The 17,165-nt window shown below is 38.9% G+C and overlaps 1 protein-coding gene across 1 annotated transcript; it reads right to left on the bottom strand.

Moving 5' to 3' along the window:
- Positions 1–3,510: 3,510 nt before the first annotated feature.
- ANGEL2 (angel homolog 2) lies at positions 3,511–17,165 on the bottom strand. The gene is made up of 9 exons (XM_015815947.1): positions 17,082–17,165; positions 13,311–13,717; positions 11,608–11,864; positions 10,653–10,722; positions 9,643–10,064; positions 8,628–8,754; positions 6,115–6,178; positions 5,355–5,518; positions 3,511–3,899 (listed from the first exon to the last, which is right to left on the bottom strand). Exons 2-9 carry the CDS (start codon positions 13,708–13,710, stop codon positions 3,748–3,750), a joined length of 1,656 nt encoding a protein of 551 aa, XP_015671433.1. The 5' UTR covers positions 13,711–13,717; positions 17,082–17,165; the 3' UTR covers positions 3,511–3,747.

Raw genomic sequence — 17,165 nt, 5'->3', positions numbered from 1 at the left:
TGGCCTAAGGGGTATTTTTAATTTGGTTTTAACAAAAATTTTAAAAAGAAACGGCCAAAATTAATATTTCATTTTAGTTACATTTTAAACTTAGTATTTTGTATTATTGTCTGTTTTTTAACTTGCTGTAAGCCGCCCTGAGTCCGCCAGGAGAAGGGCGGGGTATAAATTTGATAAATAAATAAAATAAATAAATAAATAAATGTGAGTGATCCCCCTCTCTCTTTCTGGAAAGATTCCAAGGAACGTCTACTCACTGGTTCCTTGGTCTTTGCCGCAGTCACCAGCTCTTTCACAGACCCATCTTCAGTTTGTAATATCTTTCCCAGAAGTCCCAAACTTCCATTTCAAGGCTGCATCTCTAGTACAATGGAGCCCCAATTTTTTACAATTTTTTCTAAACTGATGCTATCAATGACTTTTTTTCCAGAGGTCTTCAAAAACTTCAATGGGACATGACATTTCTCTAGTATTTCTGCAGTGAAACCTCAATATGAGAGAAGCCAACCTGTGTGGGTAGGCAAAATACGGCTGGCTCAAATCATCCATGATTTAATTGGCTTACACAACTATCCTTAGTAATCATTTTAGTTAAGTTTTTTAAAACTAGGGTGCAATTACAAATCACAAAGTGGAAGAGTTGAATTATGAAAAAAATGAAATAAGCCCAAGCCTTAGTGTTAATTGTTCTTCTTTTATATATTAATAAGATCCATTGCACCATTATGAACTTTAGTTGCAAAGTCATGTAAAAAGAAAATCCTAAAGGTGATGAATATTCATGGAACAGGGAATAAATGAACAAGAGTAACAGTTTGATTCTACTTATAATCCTATAAAAAGGATCAAGAATTTAATAGGACTAAATTTAGTAGGAAAGTGGGAATATGATTCAACATAAACTCTTACAGTACTACCTAGCTGAGCAAGACGGTACTGTACAAGGCATTTTTTAAAAATATTTTTTTTATTAAAGTGTTTAATAATACTAAAAGATATTACAAACTGGAATCAGAAAGAAAAATCAGAAATTTGAAAGAAATACAAAATTAAGAAAAAGGGAAGAGAAAAAAAAAGAATAAAGAAATGACTCATGATCTTGCTTCCAGCAAGTGGTTCTGGCCACACCATCATCTCTACTCCTCTGGAGACATCTTAGTTTGCCACTGTCTTACCCAAAAGTCAAGTACAAATATTTCCAAGCAAGTTTTTATATGCCACCAGTAAAACCACTATTTATACATTTTGAATGTATCATGCAAATATGCTAACTTTGCATCATTAATTTTTTTTCTGCTAGCCACGGCAAAATGGAAAGAACAAGTGAGGACAATTATACTCTGCCTGCTGAACAAAGGTGGGTTGTGCTCAACACGTCCCTTTTCTGCAGGTTCACAAAGCACATTCATAAGAATTCAAGCAGGTTATCACTTAGCTCTCTGCTCATCCATCATCCATCATAATCGGAATATTTTTTGTAAGATAGTTGAGGGTTTTTGTGATTTAGAATAGCTCAGTTATTACAGTTGTATTTACAAGTGCACATCGTATATTTTAGACCAGACATGTCAAACTCACGTCACATGATGTCGTGCGACGTATCGGAACTTTTTCCCCATTACTGGCAATGGGATGGGTGCGGTTTTCTTGTGATGCGTCTGGCCCATGGGCCGGCAGTTTGACACCCCTGTTTTAGACACTCATGAAAGACACACAGGGAACGTGGTTGGGTCATAAAGTAGCATTTTGCAAAACATGTTTTTTTGTAAAATAGTAAATCTTAAAATGAAAGCCAGTTTGATATAGTGGTTAAGGCACTAGACTAGAAGAAACGAGTCTGTGAATCCTAGCCTCACCTTAGGCAAAAAGCTAACTGGGTGATTTGGGGCTAGTTACTCTTTCTCAGCCTAAGGAGGAGGCAATAGCAAAAAAATATTGCCAAGAAAACTGCAAGAATTAGTCCAGGGAGTCATCAGGCATCAAAACTGAGCTGAAGGCACACACACACACAAAGGTTTAAATCCCCAATTTCATGCAGTAAAATTTTAAAACTTCCTTCAGAACAAGACTAAATATTACAGCCTATTTATTACACAAAAAAGTTTAGCCCCAGATGGAAAAATATTGGTTCTCCTTGACATATAGGAAGCTATCCTGCATTGTATTTGTCTACAAATCGAAATCAGTGATGTTTATACTGACAAGCAGCAGTTCCAATGGGAATCTCTCAGGGATGCTAAAAAAATGGAAATTGGGTCTGCTAAGCTTATGCTTAATTGCTGCGCTATTGACGTTCCACACCAACATGTTCATAGGATCGCTTCAGCAATCAAAGCAGTAAGTCTTTAAAATTCTACCATAAGGGTAGGGAGTAAAGTTTAGGTTACAACCCAAAACACTAACAGCATGAGGGTACGTTCAGTACAGATAGGTTCTGCTGAAAACATGCTGACTTTTATCAGTGAGCTATACAATCCAAAGCATATTTGCATATGTTACATGTGACATATTAAGCCACTAGCAAGCATCTTCCCCCAAGGTGTTTTCAGAGTGCAGAGCGATAATTATATTAGGGTGATTAAACTAATGAATTGGATTTCCATCTGTTCAATCAATTCTCTATAGGGAAGAACTGAGTCTGGATTTTTTTTAATGTAGCAACCTTCATAACAAAGACATCAGGTACATCCTTTCTCATTGCTGTATGTATTCAAATGCAGTTAATTAGCTCTGCTCTTTTTAAAAGAAAATATGTGAATATCATCATAATTTGTCGGACTCTCGTTGAGCAGAAATACTGAAGCTTGGCATCTAAGAGCCCACTTTATCAGAGAATATGTCAGGAGAACAGCCTTTTTGATAAAGATTTTGTCTTAGACCTCCAGTACTTAGCAATATTTTATTTGTATATAACTGGAATGCCTTTTAAATGAGCAGAGCTTCCAAAGTTGCCTTCCTACTTTGTAAGAGAGTGTCCAACAGCTGTCTCATATGCAAGGTTTGTAAACCATCCCTCAAGCGATGTGACCAACAATTGGATCTATGAAACAAGGCCAGGTTGAGATGCTATTATAGTAGTGATGGCAATAAAAGTAGTCCCGGACATATCTGTAACTCTAATTATCCACATAAATGGTGATGGTGTCGTTTGCTGCGTTTCCTTGTCAAGGAAAGCTGTACCACTTTTGTTCCTACCTGCAAGATCTATGGCAGTGTTTCTCAACCTTGACAATTTTAAGGCATGTGGACTTCAACTCCCAGAATTCCACAGCCAGCATTGCTGGCTGTGGAATTCTGGGAGTTGAAGTCCACATGCCTTAAAATTGTCAAGGTTGAGAAACACTGATCTATGGCTTCTCCATAGGCCAAATTAAAGATATCCTGAGAGCTCTTTCCATGGAAGAATATAGGGATATGTGTTTTTATATTATTTGCCTTGAAATTTAAAATAAAAAAATGTGCTAATAAAACCCCAGCATAGCAATAATATTTTTATTTTAAAAAGTAATTTATACCACTTCTGTGAAAACATATACATTTGCATATACATTTTTAAATACAGCACAAATATTTTCATTGATTAAAAAAGAAATCCCTATGTAAAAGTAGTTTGCTTTTTCTTTATGTGAGTGATGTTGATAATTTACAGCAGATCTTTTAAAAATACCTTCAGTCATTTTTGCTGGATTTGATAAAAATTAAGATGAGAGAAGGAGAGAGAAGACATCAATTATTTTCATCCAAAAGTTATTCTTCCAGCCTGAACTTAGCCAGGAGAGGGAGATGGTCAGAGGAATTGCTTTCATTAGGAAGTCCATTGACTCCCCACAGATCTTGCTCAGTTACCAATGACAGTCTACCCAGAAGACTCAGGCCTCCACTGAAAAGAAGCTCAGCTCCTAGAAGAAGAAGAAGAAGAAGAAGAAGAAGTAAAAGAAGAAGAAAGAAAGGCTTTTTAGATATATACAATGTGAATACAGAAACTGCTTGACAGGCAATTCCATTTTTGGCCAAATCTGGATGTATTATGGTGCTATCATTGAGTCTGACATTAGTAAGAACTACCTTTCTCCAATGTGGGCATCCAGATGTGTGGACCTCAATTGCTAGAATTTCTAGCCATATCCTTATTGGCTAAGAATTTTGGCAGTTGGAAAGCTGTACATTTGGAAAATGCCTTGTTACAGAAGGTTTCCTTCTGTTCTGCTAACTACATATAAGAGCGTGTGATAACATGAGAAAGACTTTCTAATGAAAGTGTGATGCACCAGTTGGAATATACACAAACAGCAGCTTATATTTTAGCATGCTTATATTTTAGCACCATTTAATGAATGATTGCCAGACCTTCTATTGCTAGATTAAATATTTAGATATGTTTTCTGAAGTAGCAAAACCAGGCCATATTTTATGGAACATATTATTTGCTAAAAGAAATGAGCATACAATAGCATGAGGTTTCATAACATTACTTCCAAGCAAAAACACTCAGGATTAAAATAGGACATGGATGCATTTTTTTCAAGCCATAATAATTTCTTCTGTCCCTCTAACGGCACCCTGAATTCTGCAGAAATCAACAATTTTAGGTGTTCATATCTGCAGCTTAAACTTGAGTGAAATAAATATGTATGAATCAGCTAGATTTATTTTTGATCACTACCATTCTGAGGATGGAATTTATGCAAAGAGGGAACTCACCACAGCAAAGATAAGAAAAGAAATGTTACTTGTTGATGGCAAGTTGCAAAATATTCATGCTAGGCTAGGATGTGGACTAAGCCATCTGTTTGGGCAATACAAAAATTCAAATACAGTCTTGTATGTAAATAGACTCTCTTCGATGTTTATACCAGTGGTTCTCAACCTTTTTAATGCCGCGACCCCAACCGGTCGTAAGTCGAGGACTAAACCGGTCGTAAGTCGAGGACTAAACCGGTCGTAAGTCGAGGACTACCCAACCGGTCGTAAGTCGAGGACTTTCCCTGCCCGGGAGCGCCGCGCATGCGTGGTTCCGCCCCCTGCGCCGGCCGAGGCGTAGCTGGCAAGCGGCAGAGACGGAGCAGGCCGACCACCAGCTGGCCCAGCCCAAGGGAGGTAAGGCACCCGCTGGAAAAGGGGAAAAAATGGCGGACAAAAAAAATGGCAGACAAAAAAAATGGCGGACAGCCTTGCTTGGCGACCCCCATGAAATGGTCAATCGACCCCAAATGGGGTCCCGACCCACAGGTTGAGAACCACTGGTTTATACGATACTGTAAGCTGTAGGGAACCAAAGATATTACTTTCTTCTTGGTTCTGCCATGGCTGAAAATGTACCAAATTGGCCATAGGTCTGGTACAGATTTGGTTACCTGGTTCCTGAGTAACACTGTCCCTTGCTGCAGAATAGAAGATGTAATCTACAGTCACTGCACTTCTGGAGTGGCAGGTTGTTACTTCTGGAACTCCACTGTCATGCAGATAATGAGAATAGACTGAAGACAATTGAAAGCTGTGATGTAAATCTGTGGGTAATCTAAAATGGAAGAGGTGATTAAAAACCTGAATATTCCCCATACCACAAACCTACCTTTCTAAATCTAAATTATCAACATGTAAAGCTAACTATGCAGACACTCAGGAACATAGACTACCTCCCTCTACTCCAGCATTTAAAGGTTCATCTGCTGATCATCTTTTTTCCACTATCAAGTTGTCACAAAATAAACTAACCTAGACTAACCTAGGTTTTATAAGATATATAAGGTTTTATATATCCCTGGGTAGAAATCTGAAATACTTTTAAGTGAAAACTTTCGCCATACAGTTTAGTTGGGTTTTAATAAACTTGAAACAGAGAAAGCCCATCTTTTTACTCTTTCCTTCACTGCAGTTTTACTGTGATAATATTGACCACACTTACACAATCTCTTAAATCACCCTTGCTAATTAAAGTGAATGAATATGCTACTTTCCCTTGGCCCTTCCCACAAATTCTTGTCCATGTTTGATGATACTTCTAGGATTATTTTTGCTTTAATTTAAGCTTGCATTTATAAAAATCCAGCTAAATCTGGGTACTTCAAGTATTGATAACTGAAAAGCAAATTAATAAAAATTGTCAAGAGTTACCTTTTTGCTACTATTAGGATCTCTTCTGACTGTTCTAAACTTGCGTCTTTAGTTTCTTTGCTCTCTAGAAAAAAGAGACACTGATGATAGGAACCTGACATTAGAATCAGTTAGTTTAGTGTACCTATTTGGTTGAACGTTCACGTTTTCAGACCCTCAGGTAGAATTTTTTTCACATAACTTGCTGCTTGATTATTTTAATTGAAAAGGTCAGTTTCTATAAAAAGTACTTGTCCTCCATTTGAGTTTTTTTCAGTCTCACATCATAAGCCAATCTCAAAAAGAACAGCTTCAAGATAGATTGACGCTGTACATAGCATTGGGCATGAGCTACAAATGCAAACAGAAGTCTGTCTGTCTGTCTGTCTGTCTGTCTGTCTGTCTGTCTGTCTGTCTGTCTGTCTGTCTGTCTATCTATCTATCTATCTATCATCTCTCTCTTTCATAGCTGTCCACCTCATAAGTGCGAGTCTTTTGTATATAAAATGCCAGTGATACAGATGCAAGCAACTATGTTGGCTCTTAAAGATCTTTATAAATAATTTTTCCTGCCAAAATGGCAAGAGTAATAACATCTGCTGAACTACTTTCATGCTACACAGAGCAGATCTAAATAATCTATGTGTTCCAGAGACACTAATTTTCAAATATAATTCTTTGGAATAATTCTTATATCGCTACCTTTGAGGGAAATGAATGGCATCTGAATTCAGTCCTGAACACTGGATCATAGGAAGCCACTTCTGTTGCACCTTAAAAACAATCTGCCCCTTTAATACACTGCAGCAGAAACCACCTCTAATCATGATTGTTTAGCACTAAAAGTGAAGTTTCCTGAAGTTCCTGATTAGGCACAGCTGGCATGGTCAAGGTCTGATCCATGAAAGTGTATCTAATAGGGCCTTGGATGTATGTCTGCTCTGCCCTCTGGGACAAAATCCCCCAGATATTTGTTTGCCTTCACCCACGCCCCCCAGACATTGTTTAAAAGATCCCTTAAAGTCTGGGTCTTCTCCCAGGCCTTGGGCTGGAGTGGGTGTCACTTCCCTTGTGTATTCTATGACTCTTTTCAGAGATTGGCATTTTTCTTCTGGATGCCTGGGTTTTTTGTTTTTTTTTGTTTTGTATTTATAACTGTTTAATGTTGCATGCCATTCAGAGTCACAATAGATTTGGCTGGCCTTAATAAATATAATAAATGAGATGAAATGTGAATGAAATGTTAGGGTAGACGTATGTGTAAACTGCATTACAAGACTACAGGAAAGCATAAGTATGTGAGTGAGATGGTATAAAATCACATCTATTACTTGCATGTTTCACCAAGCATTATTACAGTTAGAAAACAAGAGCATCTCCCAAATTCACAAAAAATCCATTCTTGCCCACCTACTCTGTGGCCCTCAGGCCCCCTCAAAATATTAAGTGAGCTCCTATTCCTCAAACTCTATCCAGCTCTGATCAACCCAACATTTCACTTCTGCAGCACTGGCTCTCCAAAGTCTCAGGTAGATTTCCCCCCCCCCCCTAATTTCATCTGCTACTTATATAAAAAAAGAATGCAACTGTTCTGTCCCAGCCTATGTCCGTTCTTGTTACGTCACAAGAACAAACCCCTCTTAAACAGTAGGCTGGGAAAACCAACCTCTTTTTATTTCCAAAACAGTCCTGATAAGTTTTTCTCCAAAACAAAAAACACAGAATACTTTCCTAACAGATAATTGGTTACAAAAGCAAACAGAGCAGAAGTTTAAACAAGAAATTCACTGATAAAAGAAAACAGACCATGATCCTTGGAAGTTCTTTACAAACGGTTGCCTTCAGCAACCAGCACCGCCCACACCTTCCCTTTTTATAAAGCAGTCCCAAGGCGTGGCTTCTCAATGCCTTCTCCTCCTCCCCTGGAGTTGTCGTATTGACTGCTGCTGATCTGCTCTAGCTAATTGCCTGCGTCTACGAGCATCAATCACGTCCATCAGCTGTGAATCCTCCAAATCCGACTCACTCTCCCCACACAGCTGAGCTTCATCCGTAACACGACTGGAGGGACCAGGCTCTTCATCAGACCGTGAGTCTTGTAATTCATCAGAGCCTCCCTCTGACCCTGATAGCCCTCCAAATGCCTCCTCCACCTCCTCCTCAGATTCCCTGGACTCAGCTGTTGGGAACACAGGCTGGCACGGAATCACGACAGCATCAAAAATTCATATAATGGCCTTCAGTAAATAAAGCAGATACTCTATCATGAAGCTACAGATTTAGTGTATATGTTCAGGGACACACACACAATTTTAAGTTCCTTCATTCCCACTCTGTACAAAAGTTGCCCATACCTACAGCCGAGCACTTGGAATAACTATCAAAAACGGCAATCCTGGTTCTGTTGCATTTGCTTTCTAGGCTCCTGTACAAACATTCAGTCTCTAACACTTAACAATCATCTTTGAGAGAAACAGAATGTTCAGAAAGCCACTCCCTGGCCTCCCCCCAAAAAATAAAGATAAAAAAGGTACCTCTTTCTTTTACTAGGCGTTTCTGCTGTTCCTCGTACATGCAGTCCTGAGAAATGCCAAGGCTTTGAGGCCAAATGGGAATCTTAAGTATCCTATTGCCCCTTGGGGACTGTTCCTGGCCAGACACCTTAAAAACAAAACAAAACAAAACAAAACAAGATATAGTTATATTCTTAGAAATCAGAATGTATGTCTGCTCTCCCAAAATAACCCTTCATGGCTTTGTGTTCCACCCACTAGAACAGGGGTGTCAAACTGCCGGCCAGCGGGCAGGACGCGTCATCCGGAAGCCGCGCCCACCCTATTGCCGGCAATGGTGAAACTGTCCCAATACACCGCGCGACGTCACATGACATTGCGAGTTTTGACATGTCTGCACTAGAATAACTAGTGTCACATATAAACTTAGCAGGGCTATTATTTCAAGAATTATTTTAGAATGTAAAAATTCTTTGTCTATTTCAAAGTATAGCGTAAATAGTCTTAAACTTGTGTAACACAGCTTTCCTCCAAGAACTCACAATAGCATTCATGCAACTAAGATCTGTACGCAGGCTTTACTGGGCCAACCCCTTAATGCACTGTCATTTTCATGTTCTGCTTTCCAATGATCCTTCGTGCATATCACCCTCTTAACTGTGGCAGTCCTCATGTCACAGATCAGGATGAGCTGAGGCATGGTATACAAACTTTAAAGTGTATGCCTGCTTATTCTCCATTAGAGAGGGGAAGACATAGGGGACGAGGGAGTGAAAAGTTCAGAAACATTGGAAGAAACCAATTCCAGAGCTTTTTAGTCACATGCTGTGGGTGAGGGTGGGTAGAGAGAGGTTCCCCATTTTTTTTCCTGAATTTTTCCATTTCCTCATCACAAGGCTTTCAATTCGCACAGGCCTTAGTGCAATCTTTACTCTTACAGTTGCTTATTGCAAGAAATTAATAATTGTTGCTGACTAATTTTCAGGGACTCTAGTTTGTCTTTGTTTTCACAACAGCTTCACAAACAGGTACTTACTTTTCCTATTGCCAGACCTTCATAATTCAGCTTTCCTTCTGTCAAGAAATTGTACAGAGGAGAATGAGGGACAGAATTGAAATCACCACAGACGACAAGGGGACAAAAACGCCCATCTTCACGAATGGCAACACTGGTAATTTCTGCCAAGAGCATGGCTAACTGGGTTAGTTTAATGTCTCCCCGCCTTGGATTATACAGGAGATGTGTATTGGCCACACAGATGGCTGTGGGAGCTTTGTAGGAAAACCGAGGCTGCAGGAGCAGAACTAGCCCCACGTTATCTCTGTCCAAAAGTGGGATATTGTGACGGAAGAATTCCACAGGATTAGAAGAAATAAGACTAAATTTGGAGATCTTGAAGCATATGGCACAGCCATCAGGCTTTCTTCCGGTCCTCATTTTGTATTCACAGTGATAGCCTACAAAAACAAGAAAAGGACAAGTTTCATGATTTCCAAGAACTACAGCATAGAATAAGAGCAAGAATTATGCCTCATGCTAATCTGTAATGCAGTTTACTTTTGGTTTAGAGCACCAGGTGAACCTGTTCATTACAGTTGATTTAACAAAAGAAATCAGGGATTAGCACAATGTGCGAATTCAGCATTTATGATTTAACAAAACATAATTAAGCAAAACAATTTAGCATCATGATTAGGTAGGAATGATTGGGCAAAATAAAGGTTTCACAATGAGCAACTTCTGAAGAATTAATGGCATATAAAATAATCCATTATACAGTATATGTTCACATATTTAAAAAGCATTTGTTGGTTTCCTAATAGGATTATTTATTGGAGTGGGATAGGAAAGAGAGCAGACCTATTAGTTGCTGCTGCTTTCTTACAAATTGCTCACTTTCCAGTATTGAAACTGAGCTGGGGGTAAATAGAACTGCAGGGGTGTAAACTAAGGAAGAGTACTCCCTACAGTTTTATAACTAAGTAAATAAGCTCCCTGTCTTACTATGCAGGTTTTTTTGGTTACATATAACGGAAGTATAGTACCTAGGGCTTCCAAGCTTGGCTTGATCTCTACTCCATACTGGTCTTCTTGGACTTCCTGCAAACACAGTACCTGTGGGTAGGGAAGCAAGTGAGCAACAGTGAAAGATCCATGTCATCACCTAGCATTATTATTTTAGAAGTGATTTGAATTCTAGGTAATACAGTAATAAAAAATAATGCAGACAATTTAACGTTAAATAAAGGATTGGTGAAATGGATTGGATGCAATCCAAGCAAAGTTAAGAATTTCCAAGTCTTACTGATTTCAGAGAGACAGAGTTAACATATGTGTAGCTTTTCCAGCTTTTTAGGTGATCACGATGCTATGCAGATTTATGTAAATACTCTTAGGCTCAGGGTAGCTTATAATGCTAAAAGTAACAGATTTTCTGTGAAAGTGTTGGCTTTCTCAATGTTTTCCCACCTGAAAACGACCCATTTTTCAGTAAACATATGTAACATTGTACTGCAAGAAAGTAAGTCAAGATTCATGAAGAAAACTTTCTTTTTGATGTCAGATTTGTCAGAGATAAGTGTTTCCTTTGAAACATCATACCTCCTGAGATTAGATTGGCCCTGACCCTACTGACTTTCTGAAAAGCCTTGAAGATCTGGATTTGTTCCTAGACATGGGAGTTGAGAGATTAGTTGGAGGACAACGGGTATTCTTATTTATTGCATTTATTTTTATTCTAGTGGTCATTGTGGATTTTATATATTGGTTGTTATTTTATATGGTGTTTTTAACTTTTAAGTCAACAAGGGCCATTATGGCATGATAGGAGGGCATGTAAATCTAATTAAATGAATAAAAAGAGTAAATAAATTATATCACATATATGTTCAATTTTATTGAAATCTATAATATGTGAAATGCACCTGTGTACATTTATTATCAGTAAGAACGATACCATGTATCCATGATCAGTTTTCTTACTGGCAGCTTTCTACTTACATCTGCGTCAAGCTGTTTGATGTCTGCAAGAATGTTGGGAAAGCGATAATTCCAAGCTAGTATTTGCTGCTGGCAGTGCTTATAGAGGTGGGGGTTGTATTCTAATAAATCCTGGGAAAGAATGTTGTATGACATTACAGTAAAATCAAATTTTGTCTCTGGGTCTTTATCATCTTGGTTGACCTGTATCTTGTCTCCAACAATTGTTGTTTTTTTATTTTGATGGCAAAAGTATTCCCAATGTCTCTTGATCAAACCTGGCAAAACACAATAAACCAAGGGATGGAAATAAGGTTTAAATTAATATATATATGAATTTAATTAATGACAGATCTTAGTATGTTAATGTAAATCTACTCAAATTTGGATCTATTTACCAGATGCAAAGCAGGAACAATGTATAAACAATAATCAAGAAGAAATCTAGAAGATGCCAAATTATTTTTTTTCTTATTGTATAATACTATTTTCCATTAACACCGACTCCCATTTAAAAATTGTGGGGGCATCTTTATTCTCAGAAATGTTTATTAAAAACATAGCATAGCATATCAAGATTACCTAAAAGATTCCCGAGGGTATCTTTAAGAAGAAATAATTTCATTTACTGAGACCCCAAAAAGTGTGCTCTGGGATATCTACATACAATCTAGTAATTATGAATAGTTTTTAAGTATCTGAATAAATACCAGGCAGTGTAGTTGACGAAGAGAGATACTAAAATCAGACGATAGCCTGTTGTTCCTCCAAAGAACTTACACCGGGCATTGGGCAACAACTTATCTTTTTCAATGTATCACTCAATGTCTTGGATTAGAAACCTGTTTACTTAGATTACTTGTGGGAATGCTGATCCCCACTGATCTCTGCTCAACCCATTAGATCTGGCAGTGGGAATGCTCTGGATCTTCTGATGAAGCAATGTCACCTGATGGGTCCCAGGAAGTGTTCCTTTTCTCTCATAGGCACCTGCACCTGCTCTATGAAACAACCTCCCCCCCCCCGAGATGCATATGACCCTACCCAATTGGCCTTTAGGAAGGCTGTGAAGACTTAGTTCAGTGATGGCGAACCTTTTAGAGACTGAGTGCCCAAACGGCAACCCAAAACCCACTTATGCATCGTCGAGTGCCGGGTGGGTGTGGCCCATTGGCTGGGCGTGGCCCATTGGCTGGGCCTGGCCCACTGGGTGGGTGTGGCTGCGGTTGTAACGGCAGACTGGATGGGACTAAAAGTTCAATCAATCAATTTCAACTTTGCAAGATCTTTCTTTTTCTCGCAAGAAGTTGAAATTGACTGATTGAACCTTTTTTTTTTTTTTTTTGCACACGGCAGCGGAGGCCTAAAGTGAAAAGGTTTTATAAAACCCAGCTGAAGGCCTAGGACTGGGGCGACGGCACGCGTGCCCACAGAGAGGGCTCTGAGTGCCGCCTCTGGCACCTGTGCCATAGGTTCACCACCACTGACTTAGTTCTTTGCTCAAGAATGTTAGTTATGGGGGCTCTGGTATATGTGTATGTACATTTGTGGGGCTCTTTTCTTGGTTTGGGGGAGGTTTCTGGGTTATGTTTTTATTCTGTTTGTCACCCAAAGTTGGGCAATCATAAAAATTAGACAGATTATCCAAATTCTCTCTCTATATGCCAGCTAATTATCCATATCCTATTAAGACCAACAATCAACATAATAAAATGCCACATTACGTTTTGGTCTTGGAATGTTTTCTTCTTTAAGCGGAGATGATGATTTTTCATGTAAAGAAGATACGTTTATATTTTTTTCAACACTGCAACTAATGTCCTGAACCTCACTGTCTCTTCTTTTTTTAAAAACTGGTTCATAGTCCTCGGATTTCATTTTTGCAGTACAATAATGAATGGAATAGTTTTGCCAGAGATTAGGAGAAAGCTGCAAGTTCCAGAACAGGTGATGTCTCCAACTCTCTCCAAAATTCTGAAGGTTCAAGTGTGGGTAGCAAGCCCAAGAATAGTACTCCACACAATTCAGGCACTGAAAAGCTTGAACATTTTGGAGGTGTCTTTGAAGATGATTCCGGTAAAAGCCCCAATCTCTAACCAGCCTGTGAACATGGCGGGACAGCATGGGATATCTAGAAAAAAAGCAACAGTAGTTAGATTTCTGTAACAGAAAACGTACGATGGAAAGGAGGAAGAATAAATGGAGAAGGAACAGAGGGAAAAGGTTACAATTACCTAAAAATTTAGGCTGGCAACATTTGCACAATGTTTAAGATAGCTGTCCAGAAAAGTGTATAATCATCACTTACTGGCATCAATATTTCAGTAACAGAAAGTGTAGGTAAAAGCCAGTTGCTGGGCTCATTCTGCTTTCACATACTTTTTGTGCTACAGGTACTCCTTGACTTACAACCATTTGTTGTTTGTTTAGGGATTGTTCAAAATTACAACAGCATTGAAAAAAGTGTCTTAGTACCAGTTCTCGCATTTACAACCATTGCAGGATCTTTACAGTCATGTAATCAAAATTCAGCCATTTGGCAACTGGCACATATTTATGATGGTTGAGCATTTCAGGGCCACGTGATTCGCCATTTGCAACCTTTCCAGTCAGCTTTCTACAAGCAAAGTTAATAGAGGAAGCTGGATTTGCTTAACAACACAATTCACTTAACACCTGCAGTGATTAATTTAATAACCATGGCAAAAAAGGTGATAAAATCAGGTACAGCTAACTTAACAACCTCCATGATTAGCAACCAAAATTCCCAATTGTGGTTGTAAGTCAAGGAATACCTGTATCCTGTTTTCTAGTTGGCTGCAGAAGATACAGAATGCTGGACATTTTGGTCTCCTGCTTTTCATTCACAGTTTGAGTATCTTTTATATGCAAGTTCCTTTTCAGGACTAAAGTGCAGTAGATATGATGGTAACTGTATGAATACAGTTTTGCATATCTTTTTATCTTAATACCATTTCTTTTTTGGCCCTGACGTGATGGGCAACTACAAGAGTGTGAATAAACAGTTAGTAAGGTCTGATTAAAATTTCTGAAGCTATTTTAAGAATAATATATGCAGCTACTCCTTGACCCCTTTTGGCAACTATTTAATCCATAACTGAATGGATGTATTATTATTTAATAAAAATATTTTAAAAAAGAAATTACATGAACATGAGAACCTGTGAATTGTAATGGTTAAGGAGTTAGATTTCGAGCAGGCAGGCCCAGCTTCTAGTCCATTCTCAGTAACTGGGCAGCCTTGGGCCAGTTGTTCTTTCTCAGCACAACCGATTCACAGAGCTGTTATTTTAAGGACAAATAAGAGGATGGAGTACTATGTATATTGCCTCAAACTCCTGTACAAAAAGTAGGATATAAATCTAATAAACAGGTTCTATCCAGATCTTCTCTTGCAACGGAACACAAGTTACAAATAAAAATCAGCAGCAAAACCTTTTTAGTCCTGTTGAACCTTTGCAGACGTCGGAATAGTGATTAAATACATTATAGTCTTTAAAAGTTAATTGCATATTTCTCAGGATTCCTGCATGAGGCAGTCATTCTGAAATTATATTTGTGTTCAGTTTGAAGGGTCTATAAGCAAAGCTTTTGGAAAAAAATTATCCAATGTTATGTGATTCTAACTGTGCCTGAGTGTTGTATAACCAACTCATTTAAAAAAAAAACTTGGGGTATCCACAAAGTCTTTTATGGCATAAAAATAATATCTTTCTTAAATTCCTTTTAAGATGAAGGGTACACTAAGTATTTCCATATAAATATGATCCAAGCCACAACCTTCATCAAAAGTGTTTTGCTGATTTTTATTTGTACTCAGTGTCTGATGCAACTCGCTGCAGTGTCATCAGCCAACTTTGATGGATCCCAGTTATCTTGATACTATTTTCCATTGTGGCAGTTACCAATAAAATTCTCAGTGACATCCTCAAATACTTTCCAAGTTATTTTCACTGGCCCCATTATCAGATCTTTGAACTGCTTATCATTGATGATGTATCTGATCTGCGAACCAACAAAAATACTTTTCTTAAACTTGGCATCAGTTATTTTTGGAAACATCTGACTCAAACAACAAAAACGTTCACCTTCCTTGTTCATCATTTTCACAGTTGCCTCTGAAAATTCAGGAGGATCTTCAGCCAATACAACATACGTGCACACTTTAAACCCAAGAATACACTAAGGCAGAAGCTTGTCTACCCCAAGGGTAAATCACCCAGACACAAACAGAGCAACGTGGTATATGCAGTACAATGCAGTGAGCCATGGGCAGATTTGTACATTGGGGAAACAAAACAACCACTTCATAAACATATGGCACAACATAGGAGAACAAACTCATCTGGACAAGATTCAGCAGTCCATCTGCATTTAAAAGACAAAGGCCATTCTTTCAAAGACAGCAAAGTCCATATTTTGGACAGAGAGGGCAGTTGATTTGAAAGAGGAGTCAAAGAGGCCATCTATGTCAAAATTGAACAGCCTTCTCTCAGTAGAGGGGGAGGGATATGACATCATCTATCTCCAATCTACAACATAGTCCTTTCAGCAAGAAGACTCCACACCCATTTGCACTATTCAGGTCACCCTGAGGACAAAGACAAACCTCCAAGTGGCCTCAACGACTCTCTAAAAGAATGCAAATGACCAGCTGTCTGCAAGGAATATAAATCCTTCCATTCCCCACCACCCAATCAAGAAGCTTCTTGATTGAGAAGTGAAACATCTTCAAAGAAAAACAAGAAAGTCCAGTTGCCTCTTGAAAAAGCACCTTTGAGATGCCCTAATCTAAGCTTCACAAACACGACGGCTGGATTTATACAATGTATTAGCCTTCAGCCAAATCACCCTGTTAAGTCTATGGCTTAATGTGATGAATTAACCCAGCCTGTATACAGTATAGGGAAGTGCTGCTTGGTTAATGATTGTCTGTTTCACTATCAATAAAGGAGAATAATTGTAGATCAGAGTCGAAATGAAGGGGGGTCCTTGGTGCTCTCTTAAGCTTGCTTGTTTTCTTGCAGACGTTTCATTACCCAAACTAGGCAATATTACTAGCACTGATGATGTTACCTACCGTAGTTTGGGTAATGAAACGTCTGCAGGAAAACAAGCAAGCTTAGAGAGCAGCAAGGACTCCTTGTTTCACAATCCTCCACATCCAATCCCTAGCACAGTGTTTCTCAACCTTGACCATTTTAAGGCAGGTGGACTTCAACTCCCAGAATTCCACAGCCAGCAATGCTGGCTGTGGAATTCTGGGAGTTGAAGTCCACCTGCCTTAAAATGGTCAAGGTTGAGAAACACTGCGGATCAGAAGGGGCAGCTCTTATCCCTCTGGCCAGCGTTCTCCGGTGATGCTCGACTACAGTGACCATATTAAGGGAGCGATGTGAGTTGTAGTCCAACATATCCGACGGCACTAAGGATTTGGAGAGTCTGACCTAGGCCACGAGGGCCCATATCGTTACCTCCGAGTGGGCTACTTCCGCTCTCCCGGTCACTCTGCTCTCCACCGTCACTCGCCCGAGGGGTCATCTCAGGCCGCCGCCGCC

Source organism: Protobothrops mucrosquamatus, unplaced genomic scaffold (assembly GCF_001527695.2).
Source record: "Protobothrops mucrosquamatus isolate PMUCROS unplaced genomic scaffold, P.Mucros_1.0 scaffold388, whole genome shotgun sequence".
Taxonomy (NCBI): Eukaryota; Metazoa; Chordata; class Lepidosauria; order Squamata; family Viperidae; genus Protobothrops; species Protobothrops mucrosquamatus.
The sequence above is the reverse complement of the archived record's forward strand: the minus strand, read 5'-3'. Positions and strand labels throughout refer to the sequence as shown.

Bases quoted from the DNA above. Each gene is read 5' to 3' on its own strand.
- ANGEL2 (XM_015815947.1), bottom strand. From the start codon at position 13,710: ATGCTGTCCCGCCATGTTCACAGGCTGGTTAGAGATTGGGGCTTTTAC. The intron at 11,865-13,310 runs GTAATGTGGCAT...GTGTTTTGCCAG, and splicing joins AAACATTCCAAGACCAAAAC to GTTTGATCAAGAGACATTGG. The intron at 8,755-9,642 runs GTAAGTACCTGT...TTTGTTTTTAAG, and splicing joins AAGGTCTGGCAATAGGAAAA to GTGTCTGGCCAGGAACAGTC.